The sequence below is a fragment of the Xiphophorus couchianus genome, chromosome 6, assembly GCF_001444195.1.
Source record: "Xiphophorus couchianus chromosome 6, X_couchianus-1.0, whole genome shotgun sequence".
Taxonomy (NCBI): domain Eukaryota; kingdom Metazoa; phylum Chordata; class Actinopteri; order Cyprinodontiformes; family Poeciliidae; genus Xiphophorus; species Xiphophorus couchianus.
In genome coordinates, this window is record NC_040233.1 from 3252199 (window position 1) to 3279486 (window position 27288).

At 39.0% G+C, this 27288-nt stretch overlaps 2 protein-coding genes across 6 annotated transcripts; one reads left to right on the forward strand and one right to left on the reverse strand.

The window, feature by feature from the left end:
- Positions 1-834: 834 nt before the first annotated feature.
- On the reverse strand, positions 835-20471 carry gk5 (glycerol kinase 5). Of its 2 annotated transcripts, none has more exons than XM_028019624.1 (17): positions 20351-20471; positions 19703-20013; positions 18137-18230; positions 17926-18001; positions 17708-17801; positions 14545-14676; positions 12665-12740; positions 12292-12353; positions 12121-12194; positions 10737-10797; positions 9479-9605; positions 9281-9385; positions 9086-9180; positions 7135-7238; positions 6989-7048; positions 6655-6788; positions 835-4771 (listed from the first exon to the last, which is right to left on the reverse strand). In XM_028019624.1, the coding sequence occupies exons 1-17, from the start codon at positions 20397-20399 to the stop codon at positions 4617-4619; spliced, it is 1809 nt and encodes a 602-aa protein (XP_027875425.1). In that variant the 5' UTR covers positions 20400-20471; the 3' UTR covers positions 835-4616. The 2 variants fall into 2 exon arrangements, with proteins under 2 accessions (XP_027875425.1, XP_027875426.1); XM_028019625.1 differs by lacking the exon at positions 20351-20471 and adding an exon at positions 20089-20274.
- On the forward strand, positions 20350-27224 carry LOC114145940 (nucleolin-like). 4 transcript variants are annotated; one of them, XM_028019630.1, is made up of 14 exons: positions 20350-20492; positions 21557-21617; positions 21707-21769; positions 22040-22141; positions 23015-23086; positions 23168-23291; positions 23391-23548; positions 23886-24012; positions 25370-25521; positions 25607-25754; positions 25833-25966; positions 26043-26169; positions 26293-26468; positions 26980-27224. In XM_028019630.1, exons 1-14 carry the CDS (start codon positions 20478-20480, stop codon positions 26985-26987), a joined length of 1467 nt encoding a protein of 488 aa, XP_027875431.1. In that variant the 5' UTR covers positions 20350-20477; the 3' UTR covers positions 26988-27224. The 4 variants fall into 4 exon arrangements, with proteins under 4 accessions (XP_027875431.1, XP_027875430.1, XP_027875433.1 ...); XM_028019629.1 differs by having other exon boundaries at positions 20443-20561; XM_028019632.1 differs by lacking the exon at positions 20350-20492 and adding an exon at positions 20529-20547.
- The last annotated feature ends 64 nt before the right edge of the window (positions 27225-27288 follow it).

Below are 27288 nucleotides of genomic sequence, written 5' to 3' on the forward strand. Positions count from 1 at the left end.
AGAGATTACACAAAAGAATGGGCTGCTTCCCACACATCTGGGCTAACACATCCCTGTGCGTGGGCATTTATCGTGAAAATTTCTTATAATAATTTTGATTTATCATCGTCTTGATCAATTTATATTAATGTCAGCAAACAAAACTGACATTATTGGAAATGTGGTTTTTTTTTAGTATTTTCTCCACTATTCCTCAAATGTCAGTAAATTTGAAAATATAATTAAAGTTACTGTGTGCAATTTAGTGATATAAATCACATTTCTTTAAATCTGCAGCATGTAACTTATCAAATATGGTATTTTTACATATTGGTTAAAACTATCACCATGTCATGACAGTCCCATATAAGACATGTAATCTGAAAAGATCGACCTCCTGACTTAATCAAAACTAAATGTGTCGGAATTCATTGCTTGTGTGACGTTTCTTCTGTCCGGTAGGTTTGAATTCATTCCTGCACAAGAGACTGACAAAGTTTGAGTTATGGTTCCAGATTCTGAATGGAGCCCCAACTTAACTAAAGAAACTCTAAATGTATTAATAATTTCATGAATAAGTTATTAATCATAGTTATTAATAATTACATAAGCCAAACAGTGATGCAAGTTTTGATTCCCAACACCATACTTTTCATATCTATTTGTGAAATGTGTTAAAAACAATGCATCAATCCTTCATCTTTGCTTCATCTTCATTGGATTGTGTCGGTCAATTGTATAAAAGGCTACTAAACTTTTACTGAAGTTTAAGGTTGTAACACAAAAAAGTTTGAGAGACATGAAAACTAGACATATTTCAGAAAATTATGTAAAATCCAAACACCACCCAGCAGGTCAGAGGTGAAGAAAGAAGTTTAGAGTTCTCAGTTACAGAACAATCATGTTAGAAGAATGTCATCAGAGTTCACACTGATCATACGACATCAAAAAAATCTACAATAATAAGCAGAAAAGTATTGGAATGCTTCTTTTTTCTGCCAGTTCAACCATTTCTTATATCCCTGATTCAGTCTTTATAAAACATTATTTAGTACAAACGCTCTTAAATACTGAGTACAGCGGCTTTTACAGGTTCAGAGGAACAATCACATTTTAACAGTGAGTCAATATTTAACACCATTATAATTATAACATTATATACAGACATTCACAAAGGGTTTAAAATAAAGTTGATCCAAATTTCCCAAAGGAAACAGGTATTTTTTTTAAATCAGGTCCTCATCATTTTAAAATGACTATGCAAACATTTCATGTTAAATCACCAAGATGCAGCTTCATAAGAAAAAAAAAAAAATACTGGTTCTGAAACATCAAGACATCAGGTCAGTTTATTTTAATCCAAAATGAACTGAAGTTCGTGCTTGAATCTGAATGGATTCTGGCTTGTGTCCCAGGATTAAACATTTAGCACTCGGTTGTTGCTATGGAGCACTCATGAATTAAAAGCTGATAAGCTAGTCGTTGGCGTCATAGCATCGGGTAATATTATTTCATTAACGAGACAAAGAGGCTGAGAAGTGAAATCCAATTTAGACTAGAATGAATAAAGTTATCTTCTGAATAAATGGCACTGTTGAGAAGAAATAATGGAGCAGGAACTTCTTCATGCTAATTGTTCTTTATGGACCCGGTTCAGACTTGGCAGTAACATTCACCTAAAAACACTTCCTAAATGATCCGATCTGTTTCCAGATTGCTATCAAAATTTTAAAAAGTACTTAATCCCTTACAGATTTCTTCTGTTTTTGCTTTTTTTGGGTCACATTTAAAGGTGTCATATCCAACCGTTTTAATATCAGATGACATCAATCTGAGAAAATAATTTTAAAAGAAGGAAATTTTCATAAACTCTGCATTTCTAAGAAGGAGAATAAATGAAATTCTCATTTTAAAGCTGGATTTCTTATTTACTCAGATTATCTTTGATACTAAAATTTGTTGATATTCAAAATCATAAAAGTGTGGCAAAGAAACGTCAGAACACAAGAAATCTATACAGAATCCATGGCGACAAGCAGAACATCAGCTGCTCTCCTCATGTTTCTATGAAATCCCTAAAAACCTGAACTATAAAATAATCTTGAACACATTGGAGGTTTATGTGTTTTGGGTTTTTTTTACACTCACCTCACAAAAACAACAACCCATACATGTACACATCTATTAGTGTATATCTTGATCATCTAGACTCTGTGCAGGACTGAAGTTTTTGTCAACTCTAACCACTGTTTTGCACCAATGCAATTACATGATTGCATAGCATTTTTTTCTCAGATCTAAATATTTATGTGAATTATAAAATAAACTGTCAGAAAAGTGCTTGAATCTGGAGAAACAGCTGACAAACTTTCTGCTTAAAACATAGTTATTTAATATGTTTGTTGTGACAATGACATTTTTGTTTCATTTTGTTTTGTTTCATTGCCAATCATTTTGTATATAGAGCACTTTAGCCAACTGTGGTTTAGATGTTCTATATAAACGCAGTTATCTTTGACTTGATATAAATGAAAATATTTGTATATTATCTCCTGAAGGCTTATTGCACATTATTTTGGACCATTTGACTCTTACAAAAATATGACTAATTATGATGAACCAAAATAGATCTGACCAACCTGCTGCTTGTACTGTATTTGTCTTACAATAGAAAATTTTTGCCTAAAAATCTACCTCCAGCTAGATACATAGATTAGTCATTAATTTAGTTTTTATTAGAGTTTTCTTAAAACCAGAAGAATCCAATGTGGAGCTTATATCCCGAGTCATGGGTGGACCTTTAACTGAGTGTTTGTGTTCAGACTACAACGCAAATAAGATTGAACATATACCGAGAAATCAGATGGTGACCAGAATCTGATTATTTTTATAGTTTGATGGTCAGAAATTAAAAAAATCTGGTCTGCTTCCATTCACATATTTAAGTGCTTCCGGGTCTAACAATAGTCCTCGGTTACTGAGGAAAAAAGACTCAAAGTTAGCTATTTTCCTTTCCAATGAGGTGTTAAACACATTCATGGGAAGTGCAAAAAGTTGTGAGAAATATTTAAAAACAGAGATGTTTTCTTTAGTATGTTGCTTCTTCTTTCTTCCTGAATTTGGCAGGAATTTGGAAACATTGGAGTTAAGGCACTGCAGGGTTTCCCCCAGAAAACTTGCTAAGCCCGGTGGTCGGGGTGCGGAGGCGGTCCACCATGTTTTTGTATTAAAAGATGTTAAGCAGACAGGAAAAGTAAAAATGTTACTGAGTAATTATATGTTACGGAAAGACATCGCCAGTGAAACAATATTTCGTTCATTAACCACTAAAGCTCCGGCCAACCGGGAACACATAATAAACCTTATCAGCGCACACAGAGCCGGGCGCTGGGCGGCGTGTTGAGATGGAAAAGCCACACAAAATTCTTTGACCACAAATATAAATCATTCTCACCACTCGCTTAACAGACCTCTGAAAGCGCCACTACACGCTATTCCTGCGGTTCACGTAGAAACCAGAGCTAACGCGGTGGGGTTTAAACTCCTACTTTGATCAAAAACTCTGGAAAGAAAAATAATTCCTCACTGGGGGTCGATGTAAATATCCATACAGGTCAGCCTGTGTCCAGTTTGAGTAATCTGCACTGAGGTAAACGTAAGACATCCAGCTGCTGCAGCGCGCAGAGGCGCCAGCGGTGCGATTGGTCCAGCTTTAAATGCATAAACTATAAACCTATCTTCTATAAACATATCTTTTAGGAATAAATCTTCTCCGTCAGTGAAACGCTCAGAGCAACAGAGACGCTTACAATCCGGCTTAAAAAAAAAGACAAAAAGAAGAAGCGACTTTTAATTTATTATTATTTTCCTAAAAACATAAACAAGAAAGGCTTAGCCTGGCATTGGGGCTCGTAAAGCATGGCGGGTCGCCAGGCCTATAATATACTGGGGGAAACCCTGCACTGCGATCTCTATGAGGAACATATAGCGGCTCAGGAACCTAACAGTGCTAACTGCTAATATTAGATGCTAATGGTGGTTTAAAACATTTGACTTCAATAATGTATTTGCTTTAAATGACTAAAACCCTGTTTTACAGCACTCCTCACACACAGTGTTGATATAATCAATATCTGACTGCTAGCGATAAATAGATGAGAGAAAATTTAGCACTATTCGGTTAGCTTCTTTTTTTTAGTTCCCAAAGAGAAACTGGAATTTGCTCAGCAAGTCAAAGCTCTAAATGAAAAGTCAATAGTTTCTGGTCGGTACTAGCAGAGTTAAGCTAGTAGCTGAGGTTGTTCATGCTTAGCTTCATGATCTGATCCCCCGGTTTGGTTATTAGTGCCAGGTATGAACAGGGGCTTAGATCAGTTCTGACTTCCCTGGAAAGCTCAGAAGATTTTCATTTTCAAGTAACTTTTGGTCTATTGTACACCTTCCACCAGGTCTCCACCTGCTGCAGCTTTAAGTACCGTGTCTTTAAATTACGCGGACCATGATTCACACAGATAAAGTTATATTCATTTGAAGGCACAGCTGATGGCGGTTAGCTCTGCGTTTCACGTGTACTCAGCAGCTGTTGTGTCGTTTCCATTGGTTCTGGTCCAGACCCTTCCTGTTGGTGCGTCCCACAGTCAGGGCTTGTACCAGTTCATGGAGCGCCTCAGGGCTCTCTCCCAGCTCTGGAGGACGGGGTTGTATTCCTGACCGGGTCCGGCAGCACCTTTAGGCAGGAACACCTTATCAGCGCTCTGCAGCTTCTTCAACTCTTCACGGGTCATCCAGAAACCTACAGAGACGCAGTTAGCATGTCTTAAAACTAGGCATCCACTTAATCTGCAATAATCTAATTACATAATGCAGTGAATAGAACACAAGAAAATAGCAGGACTCATTTCTGCTTTTGTGGCCCTAGTCAGCAAAATAAAAATAGGACTTTTGATCAGGAGCTTTCAAATGAACACTTGTCATGAGTTGCAATATATTTAGAGTATGAACACTGAAAAAAAAGGATTATTAAAGTGACTGCTCGATAAAGTGGCTTTTTATGTCCTCCATTTAGGTAGAAGAGCATTCCTACCAAATGCTCTTCTAGAATTGTTTATTTAATGAAGAAACATAAAAAAAAAAAAATACAGCAAAAACAGGAATATGTGACAGATCAACTTCCTAAATAAAGTCTAATACCTTACAAATTCACCCAACTAGCAAATAGAGTCCATATTATAAATGCAGCTTTTCAGTGAAGGCCTCAGAAGTTTGTCAGAGAACATTAGCAAACAAAGAGTGATAGCTTCATGAAGACTGGGGGAACACAGCAGACAGGTCACGGAGGACGTTGGAGAGGTTTAAGGCAGATTTAGGATCTAGAATGATATGCCACGCTTTGATGTCACGGAGCTCCGTTCAATCCATCATCTGGCACTGAAATGTAGGACTACAGCAAACATCCCAAGGTGAACGTCCATCTTCACAATTCGATGCCAACTGGGAGAATCTGTTGGCTGGACAGGTTTGTAGAGCACTCCACAAACCTGGTCTTTTTTAAGGAGGAAAAAAAGAAGCCTACTGTTGATAGAACACCGCTGGAAGTCCTGTGTGCATTTAGCCACAGCAAACAAACAGATGAAGATATTCTGTCCAAACGAGACCAAAATTGAACTTTTTGGGGCAATAGGCATATCGCTGTAAGTATCACCGTGAAAACACCATCTCCACATTGGTACATAATAGTAGAAGTATGATGCTGTGGGGATGCTTTTCTTTAGCAGGGACAAGAAAGCTGGCTTGAGTTGATGTATTGATCAATAAATCCAAGGCAATCCTGGAGGACAAACCTGCTGGAGAAGGCAGTGGAGGTTCAACCATCCTGATCATACAACCAGAGCTACAATGGAATGGTTTAGATCAAAGAACATCCAGGTGTTTTAAAGGCCCAGTCAAAGTCCAGACCTAAATCCATTAGAGAATCTTACATCCACTCTCCATCCACAAAGATAAATGGTCACAAATTCCAGTAACCAGATGTGGGAAGCTGGTGGAGACAAACCCCAAAGACTCTCATCTCAGCTGTTATGGCAACCGAAGGTGGAAGTACTTATGCTCAATTTCCATGGGACATTGCGGCATGGTTCGGTACGCTATTTTATCTGATTCCATTGTAAAAATCAACCCAAACAACCGACCTGTACCACACCATTCTTGGCCCCCTTTCAGTTGTAAGCAATGGTACAGTAGGACGTACCACATGTGGAACACAACACAGTCTGTTGATTTCTGGACAGAAAAATGCCACTGCTTGTGTCACGTTAGTCATTAGTATGACATCAAGTTAGGCGTTTGGGTTTAACCTTGCCTCTGCAGGGAGAGTCTAACTGGCTCTCCCGAATATGCCGCACCGTAGAATACCCCACCGCACCTTCTCCTGATGTACCGCTCAATGGAAACAAGGCAATAGTACTGACTCTGAGGGCTGAATAGAAATTACAGCCACCAGAAATGTAAAAAAAAAAAAAAAAAAAATCATGCATCATTATCTTTCCACTTCTCAGTCATACACTATTTTGTCTTGGTCTGTCACATCAAATCCCTCCAAAATTAGAATTAATGGCTAGAGGTTCGAATACTTTTGCAATCTGGCGTTATGTTTTAAATGAGAGTGTGTTTGCCTACCCACTCCGAGTCCGGCAACAAAAGCGGCCCCCAGAGAGGACATCTCCCGGTGTTGGGGCCGGATCACCTTTCTGCCGAACAGGTCTGCAGTCAGCTGCAGGATGAAGTCGTTGGAGGAAACGCCTCCGTCCACCCTGAAAAAGAGGGGAGCAGAGTGCTCAGCTATCGCTCAAATCATTTCACTGTAACTATGTCAGAGGAGCATCTAGCCAGATAATGTATTATCGATACGCCTGCATTAGCTGGAGCGGGGTCCAGTGAAGTTCAGGCTGACACACCCAGCTTGCTGGATACAATCCAGGTTCCACATATAAGACTGGAGCATTAACCTCACCTGATCTTTGTGATGGGGATGCAGGTCTCTCTGAGCATCGTCTCATACAGCTGCTTGTTTCTGAGGAGAAAGTTAAACCAGTAAGCATGGAGGAGGAGGAGACGAGTTCAAACTGATTCGTTTGAAGCCTGCCTAAAGCCAATCACCTGAAGGCTACTGACTCCAGAATGGCTCGGACCAAATGGCTTTTAGTCGTGGAAGGTTTGAGGCCCATCAGGGAAGCACACGCTCTGGGGTCATTCAGAGGAGCCTTCAATAGGACACACACAGGTTAAACACGAGCCTCCTGTCCGAATCAGCTTTCTCTTCATGCATTGACACAGTTATGATGAATTCTCCAGGGTGGAAGGAAAAAACAAAACACATCTTCAATGAACTAAAAACTGGGAGACCAGTGGGACAAAGCCACGATGGACTGTAGCTGATCATTTCTGTTGGTCTGTCACCAAAATGACTGACTGTTGTTTAGAGTTGTAAATACTCTAAACAGAATACAACGACGTCATGGAAGATCTAAGGAGGAGAATGTTTGGCTTATAGTCAACAGTGCCGTTTCTAAACAGCAGCGCCATCCAACCTCATCAATCAGATGCAAGTTATTAGTCTATGTCACCATTTGAACAGGAAGCAAACGGTCAACCTGAGGTGAAAGGAAATAATTTTGGATGTTCAGCGACAATCCAGAACCATCGAGGTTCAAGCTTGGCATTAAGTGGAAGGAGCTGGAAACAGAAGCTATTAGGCTACACTGGCCAAAACATGGCTGGAGAAATTCACCGATACATCGGCTCTGATTTCCTTCATTTGGGGCGATTGGACAGTAATTACATGAGAAACTGATCTTATCCACTGTCCTCTTTAGCTCTGCTGTGAGAGAGGACTGACTGGTGTCATTATGTAGAAATCCAGGTGGGATAGAAGTGTGGAGCTGAGATATGAAGTGTTTTGGTAGCAACTCATGCAAACCGCATCAAATATATTGTCAAGAAAAACAGGGGGTGAAGAGAAGTTTTCTATGTCTACCAACTCCTTTTTGTACACTTTGCTTTGCTTTCTTGTCTTGTATTTGACTATTTTTTATTTGTGCTTGAAATAAAATCAAATCAAGTCTGATTTGATTTGAACAAATCAAATTTGAATCAACAGCCAAGCCTGGTGGTGGCAATGTTGCATCCCTACCAGCGGTACAAACTCCTAAACTTTTTCAGGTGGATGGCAGAACCTAGACTTCTGGAAAGCACTCAGATCATGTTTTCTATAATCACTGAAGTTGACTGCTGTGTAATCACGCCACTCTGAAAATACAGCAGTTCAAACATAAAGCACAAAGTGAATGGATTTCCAGAAGAACACTTAAAACCACTTGGTTAGTGTTTTACTGGAAATGTTGACACGGTCATTCAGCCATTTGATTTATGTTGAAGGAGGAACACAAACTGAAAACATGCAGGAACGCTGGCCATTTTCACTAGACAACATTCGCCTGGCCAACAAGCGGAGGGGAGACATTTTCTAATCAGAACTAGAATATCAACATCCAGCAGAAAACACTTACAACTGCCAGTTCAAAATGGAGGGCAGAGGGGAAAAAAAGAAAAGCATGTTACAGAGAGACAATGCGAAACCTGTGGCGGCATATTAGGGCCATTCTAGACAGAAATAAAGGAAAGGAGGAGTAGATTTCTGCTAAAAATCTCAATAAAAATGTCAAGAAAAAAACAAGGAAATATTTGAGTTTGCTAGAAATCTCAGAAATTTGGGGATCAAAAAAATTGTCTACAAAAAAAACTTCTGAGCTGGAAAATTTGCCAGAAAAAACAAAATCACAAATTTTCTAAAAAAAAAAAAAAAAAAAAAAAAAAAAAGAAAACTGATAAAATTTCAGTTTTTTTCATGAAAGTTTATGAGCCTTTATTACAAAATTTCTGATTAATTTACTACTCTTTTTTTCTATCTATTAAGGCCCTAATACACCCTCATAGAAACCAGATGAAAACCATTACCACAACGCATGTGTTTTTATTAGAGGTGGAGATAGGCATGTGCATAAAAATACAATACGACATATGTTAGCAACAAATATATGAGTGCATTTACCTGCAGGCCGCTGAAGGAAGGGACGAAGCACACTCCATCTGAGTCGCTGACACTGTAAGCCATGTCGCTGGTCTCTCCGACGTCTGAGAAGAGCTCTGCAATGTCATTTTAGATGTGAAGAGGAATAATTATTGGATTTTTTAAGAAAAAAAACCCCAAACATTTTTACAATAAGCGACACGGTTCAGTCCTCACCAAGTTCTTGGGCCCATTTGATGGCAGTGCCCGTGTCTGCTGCGTTGCCCTCTGCCAGGTAAACGACGTCTGAGCCAATCTTCCACCCCACCAGCGGATACAGACCTGCAGTAGACGGGTTGGAATAATCCAGCAGGATTAAAATCTGGATGAAAAAAAAACTAAACAAAACAAAAGAAACATGTGCTGCTCCTCTACCTGCCACAGACGTGTGTGGTTTGCTCCCAGTGTTGATGTCCATGAAGGTGCCGGTTCCCATTGTGATTTTCACGTCGCCCACGTCAAAGCAGCACTCTCCAAACATGGCCGCCTGCTGGTCCGCCATCTGCCACAGGAGGGCAGAGCGAGCTTATGGAGCAGGAACGAAAAACTCCAAGACGCGCCATCCCATCGACGGGAAACTTAGAAAGTTTTGGTCAAAACTTAGAAAATTTTGACCAAACTTAGAAAGTGTTTGATGTTTAAAGTAGGGCTGAAACGATTAATCGTGATTAATCATTAACTAATTGTTAACAAATTTAGTAATTGATTAATCGTTCACTGGAGAATATAGACTCCAAAAAAACAATTGATGAAAGAACAAAAAAATATATATACACTTAGCATTTAAGATAAAAAAAACATCTTTGTCTGTAAATCTGTTCTATTCAGAACTCAAGTGGTGTAGTTGTAGCTTTACCTGATTTGTTAAAGGAAAGTTGTTATTGTATTCTACGCTATAAAATGTTTATCTTCTTATTTAAAAAAAAAGGAGTATAAGTTTATTGGTCTTTTTTAATGTATTTTCAATACAAGAGGCCAAATGAAAAAAATCAGCAGGATGTGCCAATTTCTTCATCCAAATCATTGATTGATCGTCAAAAAAAAAAGATCAAATAATCGATTAATAAAATAATTGTTATTTACAGCCAATAATGCCCTGCGAGAGATTGGCGACCTGTCCAGGGGGACCCAGCCTCTCGCCCGAAATGTCTCCCTGGAGACAGGCACCAGCACCTCTTCCGATCCCACAAGGGACAAAGGTGTAAAAAAACGGATGGATGGAGCCAACAAATAAAGCAGTTCACACCATTACCCTGGTGTTTCTACTTGGCTGTGAAACCTTCCCGGAGGAGGCCACTGTTACCTACGACTTCCTGTTGTCTTTCTACAGATGATAGAAACACAGGGTGAAGTGTGTTTCTTCTTGATACAAAAACATTGCTGATAGAAGAGCAACAAAGACTGGTCGGTGCTCAGGAAGCGAGGATGTACAAACAAAAACAAAAACAAAATTGTCCTTTGAATGTCTAATTAAACTTTGCCTGAGTGAAAATTTTACAGAGCACTTTTTTTTTACATTTTAACAACAGAGTAAGTGAGATACGGAGGAACAAATGAGACACAGATTCACTGTGGCTGTTTATCATATTCATGCTGCTGCTGCTGGATTGTGATGCCAAGAACGTTCACTCACCACTGACATGATGGGAATGGACACTCCGAGGACGGACGGATCTGTGGAGCCGAACTTATGGCTGATGGATTATGAAAACAGAAACCAGAGACAACACATTATCTCCTGCTCTCGTCTCATCCATCAGCAATCTGTTCTAATGCAGGAACCGGACCGGGAACATGGCATAATGTACAATACGCTTCATCATAAAAACATGGTGAAATTATTATTAGACCCCCCCCGCCCCCACCACCCCACACAAGCCTGTCTAACAACCTTTTAATGTTTCTACCTCACTGGTTTACCAGCGTGAAAGGAAATGGAGGTTATGTTATTAATACACAGATAGTAGTACGTCATTATCTTTAAAAAGATAAAAATCTAAATCAAATCCACCTACAAAAACTGGTAAAAAAAACTTTCCTAAACAGTTAAAGGGGCAGTGTCATGTAAAATCGACTCTTTTGAGCTGCAGTGTCCAAGCTTCTGGCTCACAGAGCAGCCCTCACCAGCTCTGCTCCTTCAGACTAGCCAGCAGCAATTAGCAAATACCTGGTAGAACTGCACATCTGATTAGCTCATTATACGAGCTACCTCTTAGTGCAACTCTGGTAAAAATGTTAAGGGGTTAACAGAGCCATGTTGTGATGACTTCCTGAAGGTGGAGCTTCAGACAGAGCAGGAGATTTTAAAGCGACAGAGGCCCAATTTTAAGGTGTGAAATCAGGAAGCAAAATTTCTTTTTAGTCATATTTGATATACATAGCATTTTTATAATAACTGAAGGTAACATAGTTACTTGATTATGCTGTAAAATGGCAATATGTGCCTTATAAACACATAATACTGCCCCTTTAAGTCTGAATGTAGTCATACCTCCAGCAGTTTTAGATTTGAAATCAATTTCATTGATTTTAGAAGTCTGTATATAAACCGTAACAAAACAATGCAGAAGCGCCAATCAGTTTAGAAACAAACAAAAACAAATTGCATTTTCTATTTAAATGTCATGTTAACGATTTATACTCCTTTCAATAATCAAAGGAAACATCTTGGTTAGCATTACACCGATCGAAGCCTTCTTCTAATTGCTGAGCAGCTGTTTGATGTTTCCATGGGAATTTTGGTGATCAGCTGTGAGGTTGGCAGACCTCCTTGCCATCGCCCTAATCTTTAGATCCTCCCACAGATTTTCTGTCAGAGTCAAGCTAATAGTAAATTCCAAGCCTGATCAGCAGCCCTACACCTCCAGGAGAGAAAAGCTTTACAAAAACGAGAAATTGGCCACACAGTTCAGATTGATGTTCATCTCGTTTTTAATGTCCCTGTGTTCTTCTACCGGTAAAAACTTCTACTGACCAGAAGCTGAAACGTCGAGACTTGTAGTGAAGGTTTAACTTACCCTGTATTTTCTACTTGGGGGAATATTGAGAGGGGCAGAGAGACAAGAGAGCAGAGAAACTGACTCCAGCACATCTGTGAAACAACACATGACAGAGAGGTAAAAAAAATGTAAAATACAGTAACCCCCCCATGCTGAGCAGAGAGGAAGCAGCAACATGATGCACCACACCTGGTAGGAGTCAAAAATCCCCGTTGAACTGGCGTTGGAGTAGTCTGTGGCGTGGACGCGACCTGAAACAGATTAGGTAGCAATATGTGAAGGAACTGTCTGGAAAAAAAAAGTCCTAATCGTTTGTTTTCCACTTCCCCTCCTGCAGAGGGCTGAAACATTCCTCAGAAATTGCAGGCAATCAGCGATGCAAGAGAAATGTGTGAGACAAAGAGCGCCCTGTTTGGACCTTAATATCCTATTATAGAAAGTCCACAGAGTCAAACTGGCAGGTTTGGATCACACATTTCTACAAACACTCTCTGTGTGTAGGTGGGAGCGACTGAGTGACTGACTGACCGACTGACTGACAGACTGACTGACTGACACCGACCTTTGGTGAGTTTGAACAGAAGCCAAGTGTCTATGGTTCCAAAGCAGCAGTTGCCTTCTTCGATCGCCTGATGGACCTGGAAAAAGAAGAAGCCATGATGAGGAGGAGGAGGAAGAGTACAGTCTGTTCCTGCTGGGATTATTGACCCGGTGTGGAGGTTGGTTTAGAAAACGAGCCACACTGGGACCATGTCTTTATGCTGCTCTCATTAAAAACTAGAGTGCCCTGAAAAAGTATTGTTTCAGATCGCTAAACAAATTCTAGTATTAGTGAAACGTAACCAGAGTTAATACAAAAACATTTTTTAAGTGGTGATTTAATTTATTAATAGTAAAAAGGAAAAAAAGTAAGCCACACCAGCCTGGCCCTATAAGGACAGGACAGGCTGTCTTTTACATCTCAGTGGGACTCTTGGTCTCCTTTTCTTAGCAGGATTGTTTGAATTCAGCCCTGTGGAGACGTTTGAGCATGAACAGTCAGCATCCAGGTCTTCACTTTGTGTTTTGGAGCTATTCAGGCTAAAATGGCTGACATGCTTTTGTCACTGTCCTGCTGTATTACCCAGCTTGAGCTCAAGTCCTTAAACATTTGGGATTTTCTGCTAGACAGCAGAATTCACAGTTCCATCAGTTATGACAAGTTGTCCTGGTCCTATAGCTGGAAAGTCAAGCCCAGACCATCACACAACCACCACCATGTTTAACTATTACTAAAATATACTTTTATTTTTAAAATAAAGTTAGTGAATGATGAAGCACCTTCTAAAAAATTTGAGTTGCACCAATTGTAGTTCCCTGGCTGATCGCTGGATGATTTTCAAAAAGCCTGACCTGAACTGACAGACTTAGAAAATGTTCTGGTTTCCACCAATTCTCCTAAAGGTCTGATTTCCAAATTCTATGCATCCTTACTCTGCTCTGTACCATCAAGCTTTGACTCTGTCAAGCAGTTGTGGGAGCGTGATCTGGAGATGAAATTCAGCCCTTTAGATTGTCTTAAGATTTGCAATGGAACCTTTCCTCAATGCACTTCTATTTCTATAAAAGAACAGAATTTCAAACTTTTCTATAGATCCTACTATACCCCTGTTCGTCTTCAGAGAATGTTCCCCAACCGTTCCAATCTGTGCTGCAAATGTTTGAGGCACAGAGGTACTTTTCTCCATCTATTCTGGTCATGTGATTTATTAAGGACCTTTTGGAGGGACGTACATTTGGTGATTGAAAAGGTTTTGGGTGTTCGCTTTTCTTTGTCTCCTGTGTTCTATCTTCTAAATGTTTCCCCCAATCATTTCGATGCACATTCTAAATCCTTGTTTACGATTCTTCAATTTCTTGCCAAGAAATGTATTTTGTTACAATGGACTTCTCCTTCTGCCCCCACAGTAAATACGTGGCTCACACAGATATCTGTTATCCTTCCTTTGGAAAAGCTGACCCATGATCTCAATCACAAATCAGATAAATTTTTGACACTTTGGGGTCCCCTTGAGTCTTTTCTGCTTGGTCCCTAGGATTTTATTTTATTTTTTATTTTTTATTGATAAAGTAAAGGAGGAATTATTTTTCACAAAGGTCCAGATTCAAACTGCATTCTACATTAACTCAGGTTAGCCTTCATGTTAATGTTTGTTTTTTTTACCCACTTAATTTTTAAAAAATTACCAAAAAAAACAAAACAAAAAAAACAGAACATAATTTGTAAGAGATCTAAAACCTTTGCAGCATTAGAGCTCAAGACGCTGCAAACCCTCTGGAGAGATATTGTTTTAATGCATGCTTGTGGGTTTTACTTTATCTACCTAGGCAGAAAACAGAAGCACAACAGCACAGCTTCATTTAAACTTCCTGTTGTGTTCACCAGCCGGGTCGTCCACACACCTGCTTGTAGTGAACCAACACCCACACGAGGCGAAAGGTGACGTGCTGAGTGGAAAAGACGATGAGGCTCGCTGCGAGCGACCGCTTGTCCCGCGTCAGGAAGTAGGCCACCTTCATTGCGCCGTGGATTATCTGAGAGTGTTAAAAAAAAAAAAAAGAATAAAGATAAAACGATGGTGAATGAGTGGTCATCATGTTCAGCTCCAGCTCAGTCATGTTTATCTAAAACCTGAGTCAAAGTCATGCTGCTATTAGCCACATGACTGATAGCGGGTATCTGGTAGTTTAGTTCCATGATGTACCCACTGTACTGATAATCAAGTTTGTTTGGGACTGATTATGTTGCTGCCGTGGAATACAAAGTATTAATGTGATTATCAGCGGGAATAGAGTTTACATACATCCTAAAGTTGTGTTAAACTAGAAGAAGAGCGACAGCCAATCACATGACAGAGTAGAGGTCAGAGTGCATTCCCACAACTTATCATTACACTGTCATTTTTAAATTCCATAATTACATTAAAGAGTCATTTTATTATTTTTAAACGACGCCATGTGACGGCACCCTCCACCTTTACGTATCTCTAATAAAAATAAAAGAAATTTCACCAACATGACCTCACATTGAAAAGACGTTAAGCTCTCTGTTCTTCAGCGAACATGTTTTCTACAGGATTTAGGTCTGAGGACTGAGGTGGGCATGGAACTAGGAGGAGTTAGTCTGGTGAAAAATCTCTATGTTGATTTGGTCACAGGTTCTGGATCATTGTCCAGATTCCCACGCACCTTAGCAAGGTTCTGATGAAAGAGAAGCAGGCCCACAGTATCACGGATCCTCCACCATATGTGACAGTGGCCTTGATTTGCCTTTCTACATGTTCGTCCACATCAGCGAATCTCAGTATACGCAATATTATATTATTAGCCAGAAGGACTGTCATGTGGAAAGTTTCTGCGAATGTATTTTATATATAGCTGCAACTACTAATTGTTTTAGTAATCGATTAATCAATTAATTATTCTGTCGATTAATCGGATTAAGAAAAAGTCACATTAAGCAGATTTTTCATTTAACCACTTAAGCTTATCTTGTATATAATAAATAAGAAAATACAAACTGTATTGCCTAAAATGCAGTCACATGGCATTCCTTTAGTGAATGCATTTGTTTTATGAGATGCGTCCGCAGCTAAAATAATGTGAAAAGCTCAGGCCTTTCTGCTTGGCACGGCATCAGTACAGTGTCAGGTGATGTTATGATTAAGTTTTTGATTAACCAAATGATAATTGTATAGCAAAATCTGCTAAACAGAATAATAATAATAAAACTATGCTACTTAAGGAGTTCAGGTTAGAACATATTACAGACAAAGAAGTTTTATTATTAGTGTTTTTAAATGCAAAATGTATATTTTTTGTTACATTTTTGCTCAATTACTGCCCTGAATTTGTTGTTCTTTTAACAATTGGCTTTTTTTTTTAACTTGCATACTAACTTTAACGATTAATCGATTACTAAATTAGTTGTCAATTATCTCAATAATCGATTCATATCTCAATAAATGGGCCTGAAACTAGATTCATCGTTTCAGGCCTGGTTTCATGCCCCACAGGTTTCCACTCTGCAGTCAGTAGGATATTTAGGTCGTGGGATGGACTGGAAGCAGAGTTAAAAATGGCTGCCTAACCTGCAGAGCTTGTTGATGAAATGCTCATTCTTACGCCCCCTTCGGGCCGCTGCTCCAAATTACACACGCAAACATGAACCCCCACCCTGTGAATCACTTACTGGTGTATCACACTGGGTGGACATGAGGAGAACGCAATTACTCAGCGTTTTGAGTAAGGGATTTAAAGAGATTTAAAATAATTACACTTAGCAATTCCAATGTCTGGGAAAACGGATTATAAGCAGAAAACATTCCCAGGTCTGGCTGTTCACCCTGAAAGCAGTCAGCAAGATCCTAAAAGAAGTTACCAAACCTCTAAAATGTCCTTATGGGACCAGCAGCAGGCTGTTGCTACTGTTGATATGACGGTGCATACTTGTACAATCAGAGAGATACACTAGTTTAACTATCAAGGACGCTGTGCAAGAAGGAAACCTTTGTTCTGTACGAAGGCCAGAATAATGTTTACCAGGAACAACAGAAACAAAGACAAGGACTTCTGGAATCATGGCTGATCCTGATTTGGACCCCAGAACAGAGGAAAAAGCAAAGAATTCCAGAAAAGACGAGGAGGTGGAAGTGAAGCTTCCTAATTCATTTCTTTTAGCTCAACACCAGCTGGTATTGTACGAGGTGTGCAACTTTTTTCTTCAGTTAAGAGACACATTTCTATTTATGTCTTTAAATTAAAATCTCAATCTATATTGATTAATTAATTAACAAGCCAATTAGATTAATGCAACATGTAAATATTGCTCTATATTGTAAAGTTTAAGATACGTTTCTAATTTGAACTTCCGAACTTTGGAGCCTGGAATTGGATTGTGACATACTTTGTGTTATTGGCAAACACAAATGTTGTAGTCTAAACAAATCAATCTAATGTTTATAGATAAAGCAGGCGATTTTTATTTGACTAAAAATAGTAATCAAATATTTTTAATGGTCATATTTTATTGGTTTTTTGAATAGATTTATCGCATCACAGAAATTATTGTGCTAAACTATCTTCACTTTTGTGACTACTGTAAATAAATCAGTTTATTCCAGAGAACATCTTTTCTTAACGAAGAAAAGAGGATTTATATGTGCTTCTTTAAACAATACAAGTGTAAGAGTTTCTTGGAAAATCTCATTTTAAAAAATGAATTTAAAATATTTAAACATTCAAATCCCTATGTGGTTACTACCTCCATGAAAATATACTTTCTTATGTGATGGTTATTAAAGATATATAAGAGGTAAAGATGTCAAGGAGCCCTGTAATGGACCAGCCTATCTATCTATCTATGGATGGATGGATGGATGGATGGATGGATGGATGGATGGATGGATGGATGGATGGATGGATGGATGGATGGATGGATGGATGGATGGATGGATGGATGGATGGATGGATGTCTGTCTGTCTGTCTGTCTGTCTGTCTGTCTGTCTGTCTGTCTGTCTGTCTGGGTGGGTGGGTGGGTGGATGGATGGATGGCTGGAGATCCACCTTCATGATGCAGGATCTGTTCCAAGACTTCACCAGGTCTGCAGCTCTTTGGTCCTGCCAGCTGATGAAGTTGTGAAAAGGAACCCCCGTCCTTCTGTTAAAGTTCAAACACAACGACAGAGAAGAGGAATCACAGGAACGTCAAACCAGAAGCGTTCTCGCTCACTTTCCAGCTTCTCAACGAATGAGAAACTGTCAGGCTGTTTCATTTCTGTGACCTGTCCCAGGTGGTGAAGGTTGCTCTCTGAGTGGAGATGCCGAGGGCCTCCATCTGGCACATCTGGACTCCTGCATCTGTAACGGGAACGCAGCAACACTTAAAAATATCAGCGTAATACTGTAACAGTTAACGCTGCTTGAATCCTGTTAGCATTGCTGCCCTGACACAGCTGCAGATGGATTCGATAACAGGACGTCGTGCGGCTGTACCTTGCACTGCCCCTTTGACCACAGTGATAAAGCCTTCCCACAATGCATCTGGGTCCATCTCCACGTGTCCCACCTCTGGATACAACGGGACAACCTGGAACATTCACAGGGAATAATCTGGCTTTAAATGTGGCAGAAAAACAGGTTTATGCAAAAGTCTGCAAAATACTTAAAATACTTCATAACCGTTCTACATTTCTATATTTGCAGAGCATTTTGTTAGTGTGTTAAATAATAAACCAACACAAAGCGGTGCAGCTCAGGTGAGAGGATCTGTCGGCAGTAGGTATGTCACAATAACAAAGTTTGCTCGGACAATAAATTGTTCCAGAAATTGTTGTGATAAACAATATCATTGTTGTTTTGAGACCATTTTCAAGGAATATAATGGTAGTGACATAATAATGCAAATTTGTCCCCTCAAAAGACCAAAAAAGTTTAATTTTGTAAAAGAACGCTTAATATTGAAACTAGAATATGTTTTAAATTACCAAAAATTATTAGGTAGATAAAAACAATAAATACAATGACCAAAAATAATAAATAAAACTACCCCCACACTACCGTAACCATAGATAAAATGGATTATGAAGATTCTGTAAATAAAACTGTCCTTCCAAATATATTAATCATCAGAGTGGAAATAAAGAACTCATTCTAATTTATCATGCAATTAAATATTCTATTATTTATTGCGACAGGCTCGGTTAATAGAGAAACGATTAGTCAACCACTCCACAAATCTGGTCTTTTTTGTTGAGAGAATTGTTGTTGAAAGAAGCCAACAACAGGTCAGGTTGGCTACATGAGATGAAAAATGAACCATTTGGCCAAAATTTGGAATGATAAGTGTAAGAAAACAAACAGTCTATAAAGGCAACAACTAGTGCTGGACAATAAATGTGTCACCTAAAAAACATATCACGGTGTAAGCGAAGTCCATGTCGATAAGTATTGACTAGCTTTTTGATTTATATATCAGAAAGGCAAGCAAACTGCTGACGTCCCCTTTCATTTTTTTATTGTTTTTAAGGAGTTATGAGGCATAGTGACCATACCTGAAACTGCTGCTGCGCAAGTTACTCAACAACTTGCTGCTAGGTAACTTAGAAACGAGTTAGTTAGTTCATAGCCTCAACTTTTCTTGGCTAGCCCTGAGAGGTTGAGCGGCTAAAGCATTTCCTCTGCCTACATCCCCCAGGACGCTGGGAGGTTCTGGCCCTGAGTTCAGATCCATCATTTCTGGATCTGAATTCTGTCCTATCTTGATCAAGTGTCTGTCGTGATATTGTTTTTCTGTCCAGCCCTTACAACAACCCAGCCAAAGCTAGAGTGAAGCTCATACATACTGTGATCTAAGTGGCTTAGATCACAGTATATCTATGTGTTAGAACGCCCCAGTCATGTGGCTTGAGCTATTTTGCAAAGAAGAATGGACAAACATCTCAGTTTGTTATCATTTAGTACTTCCTGTTACTGTACCACATACAATCCCATTTAAAGGTTTACACCCCTATGAAAATAGCGGGTAAAAACTGAAGAATCTATTAGATGTAAATATAATACCTTGCTGGTGCATGATCCTCGGATCCTCGCTTCCTTGTCATACACATGACATCTGATTGACGTTGTACCGACGTCCACCGACAGGATAAAGCTTTCCTTCGTTAAGCCGTTTCTCCGACTGCCCATCATTGTAAACATCAGATGAGTTAACAAAAAGAAAACCCCAATTAGGTGTATCGAGTGTTTCTCAGAGGAATCCCGGGTCCTCCATGGCCAGCTCCCACCGGCTCTGTTTTGAGCCTGGGCGGATGGTGGGACTGTAACTCGAACCCTGGACTTTGGTTTCTTTGAACTTCCAGTTCCAGTCCAACCTGCTCAGAAACAAACATAGTGCGGCAGATTACATTTCCGGGCAAACAAAGCTACAATCTGCTCTAATAACATACCGACATCCTGGAAAAAGCTAACACGATTACGTATCCGGAGAGTCTCTACAGACTGGGTGGTGAATACATAGGGAAACTATTAGATTAGACTCAAGCTAAGGCTACATGGTTAGCTGTTAGAAATAGATATTTAAATGATTATTTGTTTAAAATGAGACTGTTATAAACCATTACATGCTACATAGATAGAGTTTACAACGTCGACGGTTGTCATTAAAGGAGGAATTCACAAACTGTTCAGTAGTAGTTTTCGCGTACGCACCTGAACAGCGCGCTCTCCCTGCCGGCATCCGTAGATTAGTGTAACACATGCGCAGTGTGTAGCATACGCTTAACTTGCATCTCTGACACGTGTGTTTTTCTGTCTACGCTTCCTGTTGGAGCATAACATGGCAAAGAAACAAGTAAGAATTGTATTTATGTTCATATTAACTGCTGCTGGCGGCGTTTGTAGACAACGTAAGTTAACCGTTGTAAGTAAACCGTCAAGCTAACAAGTTAGCTTGTTATTTAGCAGCTTAGCTTAACAAAACATGGAACTTCTGCGTGAAAGGACTATTGTATGTATTAGAATTTCGTAACAAGTTAAATGTATTTTTTAGTGGCGGTAACTTTATTAACTCTATTATTACTACCGTTCTATTACTTATAGACCTGTACGGTTTTTAGTCACTTTCTGAGACTACAGCTACAGATGGACGTATATTTAAACGTGTTAGCAAAATATTAGGAAACTTGGAACAAATTGCCATGCAGATCTCTGTTGGTGACATGCCTTATATTATTCCAGATTTATATGCATACATAAAATTAATACTTTTGTGAAGCTTTTTAGCTTCCTCATTTTTCAAACTCTGAAACAAAAGGACAATATTGTTTTGTGGGATCCAGGAGATGTTGAAAAAAATCCAACAGGGAAATAGATTTTTCTGAGGAAGCAGCAAAAAAAAGAAGTAGTCAGACATTAACCAAAACTTAGAAAACAGATGCAGTTAAGTTACAAATGTAAGATCTGATAATTGTGAACAGGAGTTAAGCTGGAAAATATGTGTAGGTTCCTAACACTGACCTCTGGAGGGATGGCCTTTTTTAAGTGTTGAATATTTACCCCAAAATTTTAATACGGCCCAGTTTGTAGGAAAAATTAAGGATTATCTGATAGTTCAGAGTGCAGAGTAAAATGTCTACCCACCTTCAAGTCCAGAAGTTGACAAAAATTATTTTCTCAACCTTTGTAAGTCAAGTCATGAACATTCCCATCACTGGTCTGGAAATCCATCAAAATACACAGAATCCTGACATTGATTGTATTTTTTTATGCTTTTGGTGAGGGAACTTACCGCTTTCAAATGTTAGATTTAAAAACATCAATATGCACATTTATCAAACCCGATTTGACTGACAAACAGCCAGCAATGCAGACCCATAACTTTCTTGTTTTCTTTGTTTTTGTTTTGTTTTTTCTTAGAATAAGAGACATAAAAAAAGCCAAAACCACAACATAAAGGAAGAGAACACACACAATAATGGTAGGTTATTTTGTCTTAATGCTTTATATGAAGTATAATCTCGTCTTTTCATTTGCATGATGATAATAAAAATCATTTCATTGCACCAGATTGGCAGCCAGAAGAGAACACAGAAGTGGAGATGCAACAGGAGGAGAGTGGAGACGAGCAAGGTACTGTGACTCATAACATGTAACTCTGAGAGGTATTACAAGCCGGATCTGAGATATGTTTGTCACAGTACACACAATTCAATCTCAACACAATATCAAGAATAATGCTAATAGCTTTATTATAAGGACAAGTAGGATAGGGTTCATTTGTTTAAACACAAATAAGTTGATTAAGAACAAAATGGCAAAAATTTTTAGGGAAACGCCTACTGTACAGCAGCTTTTTGATAAGTCCAATAATTAATGCAAAGTTCTTCTTTTTTTTTTAAGCTCTTCAGATGGACATTGAGGTAAAAAGAAACGTTCCCACGGTAATGGTGTCTTGGGAGAAGAAGGATGCAGAAGGAGAAGACGACAAGACAGAGAGGACAGGTGCTGGTCAGGGTTGTTTCCATGGTGATGCTGTGAGCTCTTAATTCTGGTTCAGTTTTACTGATCAGAAGTTTGTGACTGATTTAAAAATCTCTGGTTATAGAAAAGGTTTGACCTGCTGGTTTCTCCTCAGGAAATGATATAAAAACACACTGGGGCACCTTCCATGATGTACTTTCTAGTGCATCATGACACAAGCATAACCATAGAGGAAGTGGGAGGGGCTTACGGTGCTTCACGTTTTATAGAGAAAGTTACTAATAACAGAAAAGAGTCAAAAGATTTGTCGTTAGTAGCCTTTAAAAAAAGTTGCTAAAAAATTAATAAGTTGGCAACAATGCACTAGACCTCATCCCCACACTTAGCCACGCCCTCAGTGTTTCTTGGCTCCTCCCACTTTGGTGGTTTTGACTGGTCGCGGGGTTTTGCTTTCACAAGGGGGGTTAGTTACACTTTAATTAGCTTCTGTGCTTTGTCTAATTTCATTTAGAAACTCTTCACAGGTACTTAAAAAAAGCTAACGTTGAATTTCTTCTGTCAGTAACAGAGTTCTCCCTGAAGAGTGTTGCTGTCAGTAAAACGTAGCAGCGCTTGTGTAGGATGAATTTAGTTTCTAGTGAATGATTTCAGTTCTGAGCTAAAGGCCAGTCCCAGTGAAATCCTTTGATTCTTGTTACTGGGGGTTTAGAATAGTGAAATAACTAGAGGAATCATAGCTCAGTAATGAATTAATGTGGTTAATGGTCTGTTTATTTTTCTAAAGATATGTTTTATTTCTTAGGCTGAGACCGTTTCTGTTTTAACAGCTGTCATTGGAGAATAAAGTTTTCTTTAATGTGTTGGTTGCTGATTGTCTGAATTTGTGTCTTACAGTAAATAGAAAACGGAAAGCAGACGCTGCCTCCGATTCCTCCCCGTCAAAGAAAACCAAACCGACCAACGACGGTATGAACTCATTCTGTGGTGGACACCCAAACGCCAGCTTCTTTCAGTAAACGGCGTTTCACACGTTTTCCTCCGTTGCAGGTCTTTGTCTTTATGTTGGCAACCTGAACTTCACCAAAACATCGGAGGAAATCAGAAGCTCTCTGGCGAAGTGCTTCATGGCGCAAAGTCTGCTGTTTCAGGACATCCGGTTGGGGCATTCCAAGTGAGTTTGTTTAGAAGTTCACTGTTGAGGTTTTTTTTGTTATTGGAGCTGCTGATGTATGAAACGGTTAATAAAACGAACAACTTTCTGTTCCTGTAGGAGGCATGCGTTTGTAGATATGGCCTCAGATATGGACCTGAAGAAAGCTTTGGCCCTGAATGGAGAGGAAATCCTCGATAAGCCCATGCAGATGGCGAAAGCCAAAGTTAAAAGCAACGACCAGGGCAAGTCGAAAACGCCACCTGTGGATAAGAAAGGTAAAGCTGTACAGCAGACCCCAGATATTCGAGGGGGTGAGTGTCTACAGCTCAAGACACCCTCTAAAACACTTATCACTGCCTATTTGCAAACGCCAGCCAATGCTGTGTCAGGTAGCATTGTGCCTAAATATTTCAGCTTCCCAAGCTGCATTTTCTTTAAATATTTTAGATATTCTCTAAGGAGAAATTCGGAGTTCTGTTCCACAGAAAAATTGACTAATAGTCAGTTTTGCACCGTATGTACTGACCTGTAGAAGTGATATCAGAATCTGTTCTAAGAACACTGAAACTCACGCCCAGGAAAATATATTTTGTATTTGTTTTGTTTTGTCAGTGAAAGACAAGCGGTGCTTGTTTCTGAAGAACGTCCCATATGACGCAACTGAAGAAGACATCCGAAAGGTTTTCCACAAAGCCATCTCTGTTCGCTTTGCTGGCGGAGCCAAAAGTCCGACTCATGGGTGAGAGTTTGGACTTTTTAATATTTCTCCCTGCTACAGTTGAAACCGAAAGGTTGAATTGTACAAGAGGGGTAACTATGGGTGGGCAATATGGACTTTAGCTTTCATCACAATGTCTTTTTATTCAGTGTTCAGATAAAAAGACACATGCAGAAGAACTACTCTTGTTTTAGGTCAGTTAGATTACTTTTGTTTACTAAATGTCACAGTAATAGAATACAGTTGTGATAATAAAAATGATAATTGGGTCTTTCTTTTTTTATGTAGCTGTATAGCTGTGACTGCATGAGAGCATTCATAACGCTACAAACACAAATATTGTTCTTGGCTTTTTGAGGACACAACTAAAGAAGTGTGATCTATATCACTAAACTCCATACAATAACTATATTAATATTTATTGACACTGTCGTGGAACAAAAACTGGTGAAAATAGTAAAGCAACAGTTCCTATAATACCGTCAGTTTTTGGCTCTTAACACCTTTTATTCGAATTTATCAAAACAATAATTAGTCAAAACAGTGATAAAAGCCCAGCTCTGCAGGTAACTCACTGCAAAGAAGTGATGAAATTGAAAAACAAATCAAGATAAATGGAATAAAAGAACATCTAAAGCAGTAGTGCAAATGTTTTTTAGTTGCCTGATGTTTTTTTAGGCTTTCAGTTCAATGGGAATGTGACCAAATACAGAGGAAATGTATGTAAACATCTGATTTCAAGGATATTGTTGAATAAATCTTTGACTACTTCTTTCTGTTATTATTGTGGCAATTAGCAAAAAGAAATCATTCTTGTAATTCTAATTCTCAAACAGGTTTTTGATCTGATTTAACTTCAGACAGTAGCTGCATTTCCATACAAATGTATGCAAAACTATGTCAATATCTTGCTAATGTCGGACAAAACACAATTTTACAGTCACGGTGTTTCCATTAAATAAGTAACAAAATTAAAATCCCATGTGATGAGCCACTTTGTGCACCATCATCCTCCAACCGCTTCCTGTTGTCATCTTCTTCGTGGTTTCCACCAGTAGTAACATCCGGTTGTTGATCATGCGATGCCAAACATTTTTTTTCCATTACAGTTTTGTGAAATAAACCAGTTTTGATCCAGCAACAACCCATCCTCCAGCCCCCCACATCGTTCTAGCATCAAAACCTTTTATTAAAAACCAAGATTCTTTTTTAATTAGTGTTTCTATTAAGCAAATATATTTTAGAAATGTCAAATTATGTAGTGGTCAATGGAAACGCAGATAGTGAGGGGAAAAAAGCATCATCCGTCTTTTTATTGATGTTTTATGAGGAAAGCATTTCTCACAGATTTCTCATCTAATGGACTTTTTTTTTACAGCATTGCCTTTGTGGAGTTTAAAAACAAAGCCATTGCTGAGGAAATGCTTAAGAAAAAACAAAAAGCTCAGATTAAAGGCCGGGACCTGATCGTGGATCGTGTACAACAAAGAGCGGCCGCTAAATCCAAAACCAGCGGTAAAAAAACGAAGGGTAAGAAGACCTCATCATCAAAGAAAGTCTGTTAGCCGCCTGACATTTTTAAAAATGATTAAAGAAATCCTCTTAATTCCAACAGCTGCAGCTCCTCCAAATAACATCTTATTCGTAAGCCGTCTGCCTGGAAAAGCAAAAGAAAGCCACCTGAAGTCCGCCTTTAAAAAAGCTGTTGGTGTGAGGATTCTCACATGGCCAGGAGTCACTGCAGGGAAAGACGAAAGAAAACGGTAACCCAACGATTTCTCTACTCATTATGGAACGGATTCCCGTCAGGACCCTCACCAAGCATTTGCGATTCTCTGCAGGTTTGCCTTTGTCGAGTTTGCAACCGTGGCCAACGCTGAAAAAGCGCTGCAGTGGTCCAAAACTGTCAAGATCTGCAACCAAAAGGTCAAAGTTGAAAGGAGTCGCAGCGGTGTGGAGCCTCAGAAAGCTGAAGGTACTTTAAAGATTTCTTCATCAGTTGAATGTGCCACGCTCTCCAGAAGCGTATAAGTGAGCGGTTTCATGTTTAGGTCAGCTGAAAACCCTGTTTGTTGCTGGTCTGGCTGAGACGACGACCGCAGAAACTCTCCAGAGCGCTTTTGACGGAGCCGCCAGCGCAAGAGTCGCCATTGATAAGAACACCGGAGCTTCAAAACGGTTGGTGTCACATGGTTTTATCAGTGGATCATGTTAGCTTTTTATTTAAAAAAAAAAAAACACAAAAAAACCCATCTTTTTCTGATTACTCTGCTTTTTGCTATTTTACTATTTTTCCTCCAGGTTTGGATTTGTGGAATTTGACAGTGAGGAAAACTGTAAAGCTGCCAAAGACAGCATGGAGGACTGTGAGATCGACGGCAGCGGGGTCACTGTAATTTACGCCACACCAAAGGGTGAAAGTTCATCTGAGCCTGCTGTGGGGGCGTCGCCTGGCACACACAGCAGGAAACACAAAGGTATACGGGACGGCATCACTGTGAACCCAACAAAGAAGGGCTGGAACTAAACGTTGTTTTACTAATCGATTTATTCGGGTAATTTTATTGGCTAAAATGCAACAACAGCGTTCCTTCAGTGATCATTTGTAACAAAGGAATCATCTGCAGTCAAACAAACCCTTCCAACATCAACATGTGAAAAGCTCAGGCCTTTCTGCTGGACTGATCTTTTGATTCATTCTTCGGTTTACAGATTAATAATTGGACAGCAAAAGGTTCTTCATACGAATTTTTGTTTTTACAGAATTTCAACCTAATACTATGCAATGATCTTTATATTGGACAAAAATTTTTGTCCAATTGTATTTTTGAGCTGAACCCACGCTTCTTTATCAGTTCAGCAAAGAAACTTTGTTTGGCCTCATTTTATTAAGAGACCAAACGAAGTGTAAAAAAAAATCATTTTTTTATAAATATGTTCTTTAAAGAAGAAGATGATTTGCTTGTCTTTTTTGTGTGTTTTTTTTAGGTAAATGATGTGGATCTGGTATTTGCCACCAAGCTGCTGAAGAAGTGAAAACTACAATTTAACTTCTGGAAGACTTTTCTGCTGATGTTTCTTTGTTTCAGTTTGTAACACCTTTAAGCTTCTTTCAGTACAACTGTAACATATTTTTAAACAGATCTTGTTATTAGAAGTCACGTTTTGGATTGTGAAACATTCACTGTTCATTTATTAAAAGTTTGCCAATAAAAACATTGTCAGATGATAAAGTTTTCTACCGTTGATAAATTATTTAAAACCCAACCTGGTGTTTTTGGTGTTTGTTAAATATTA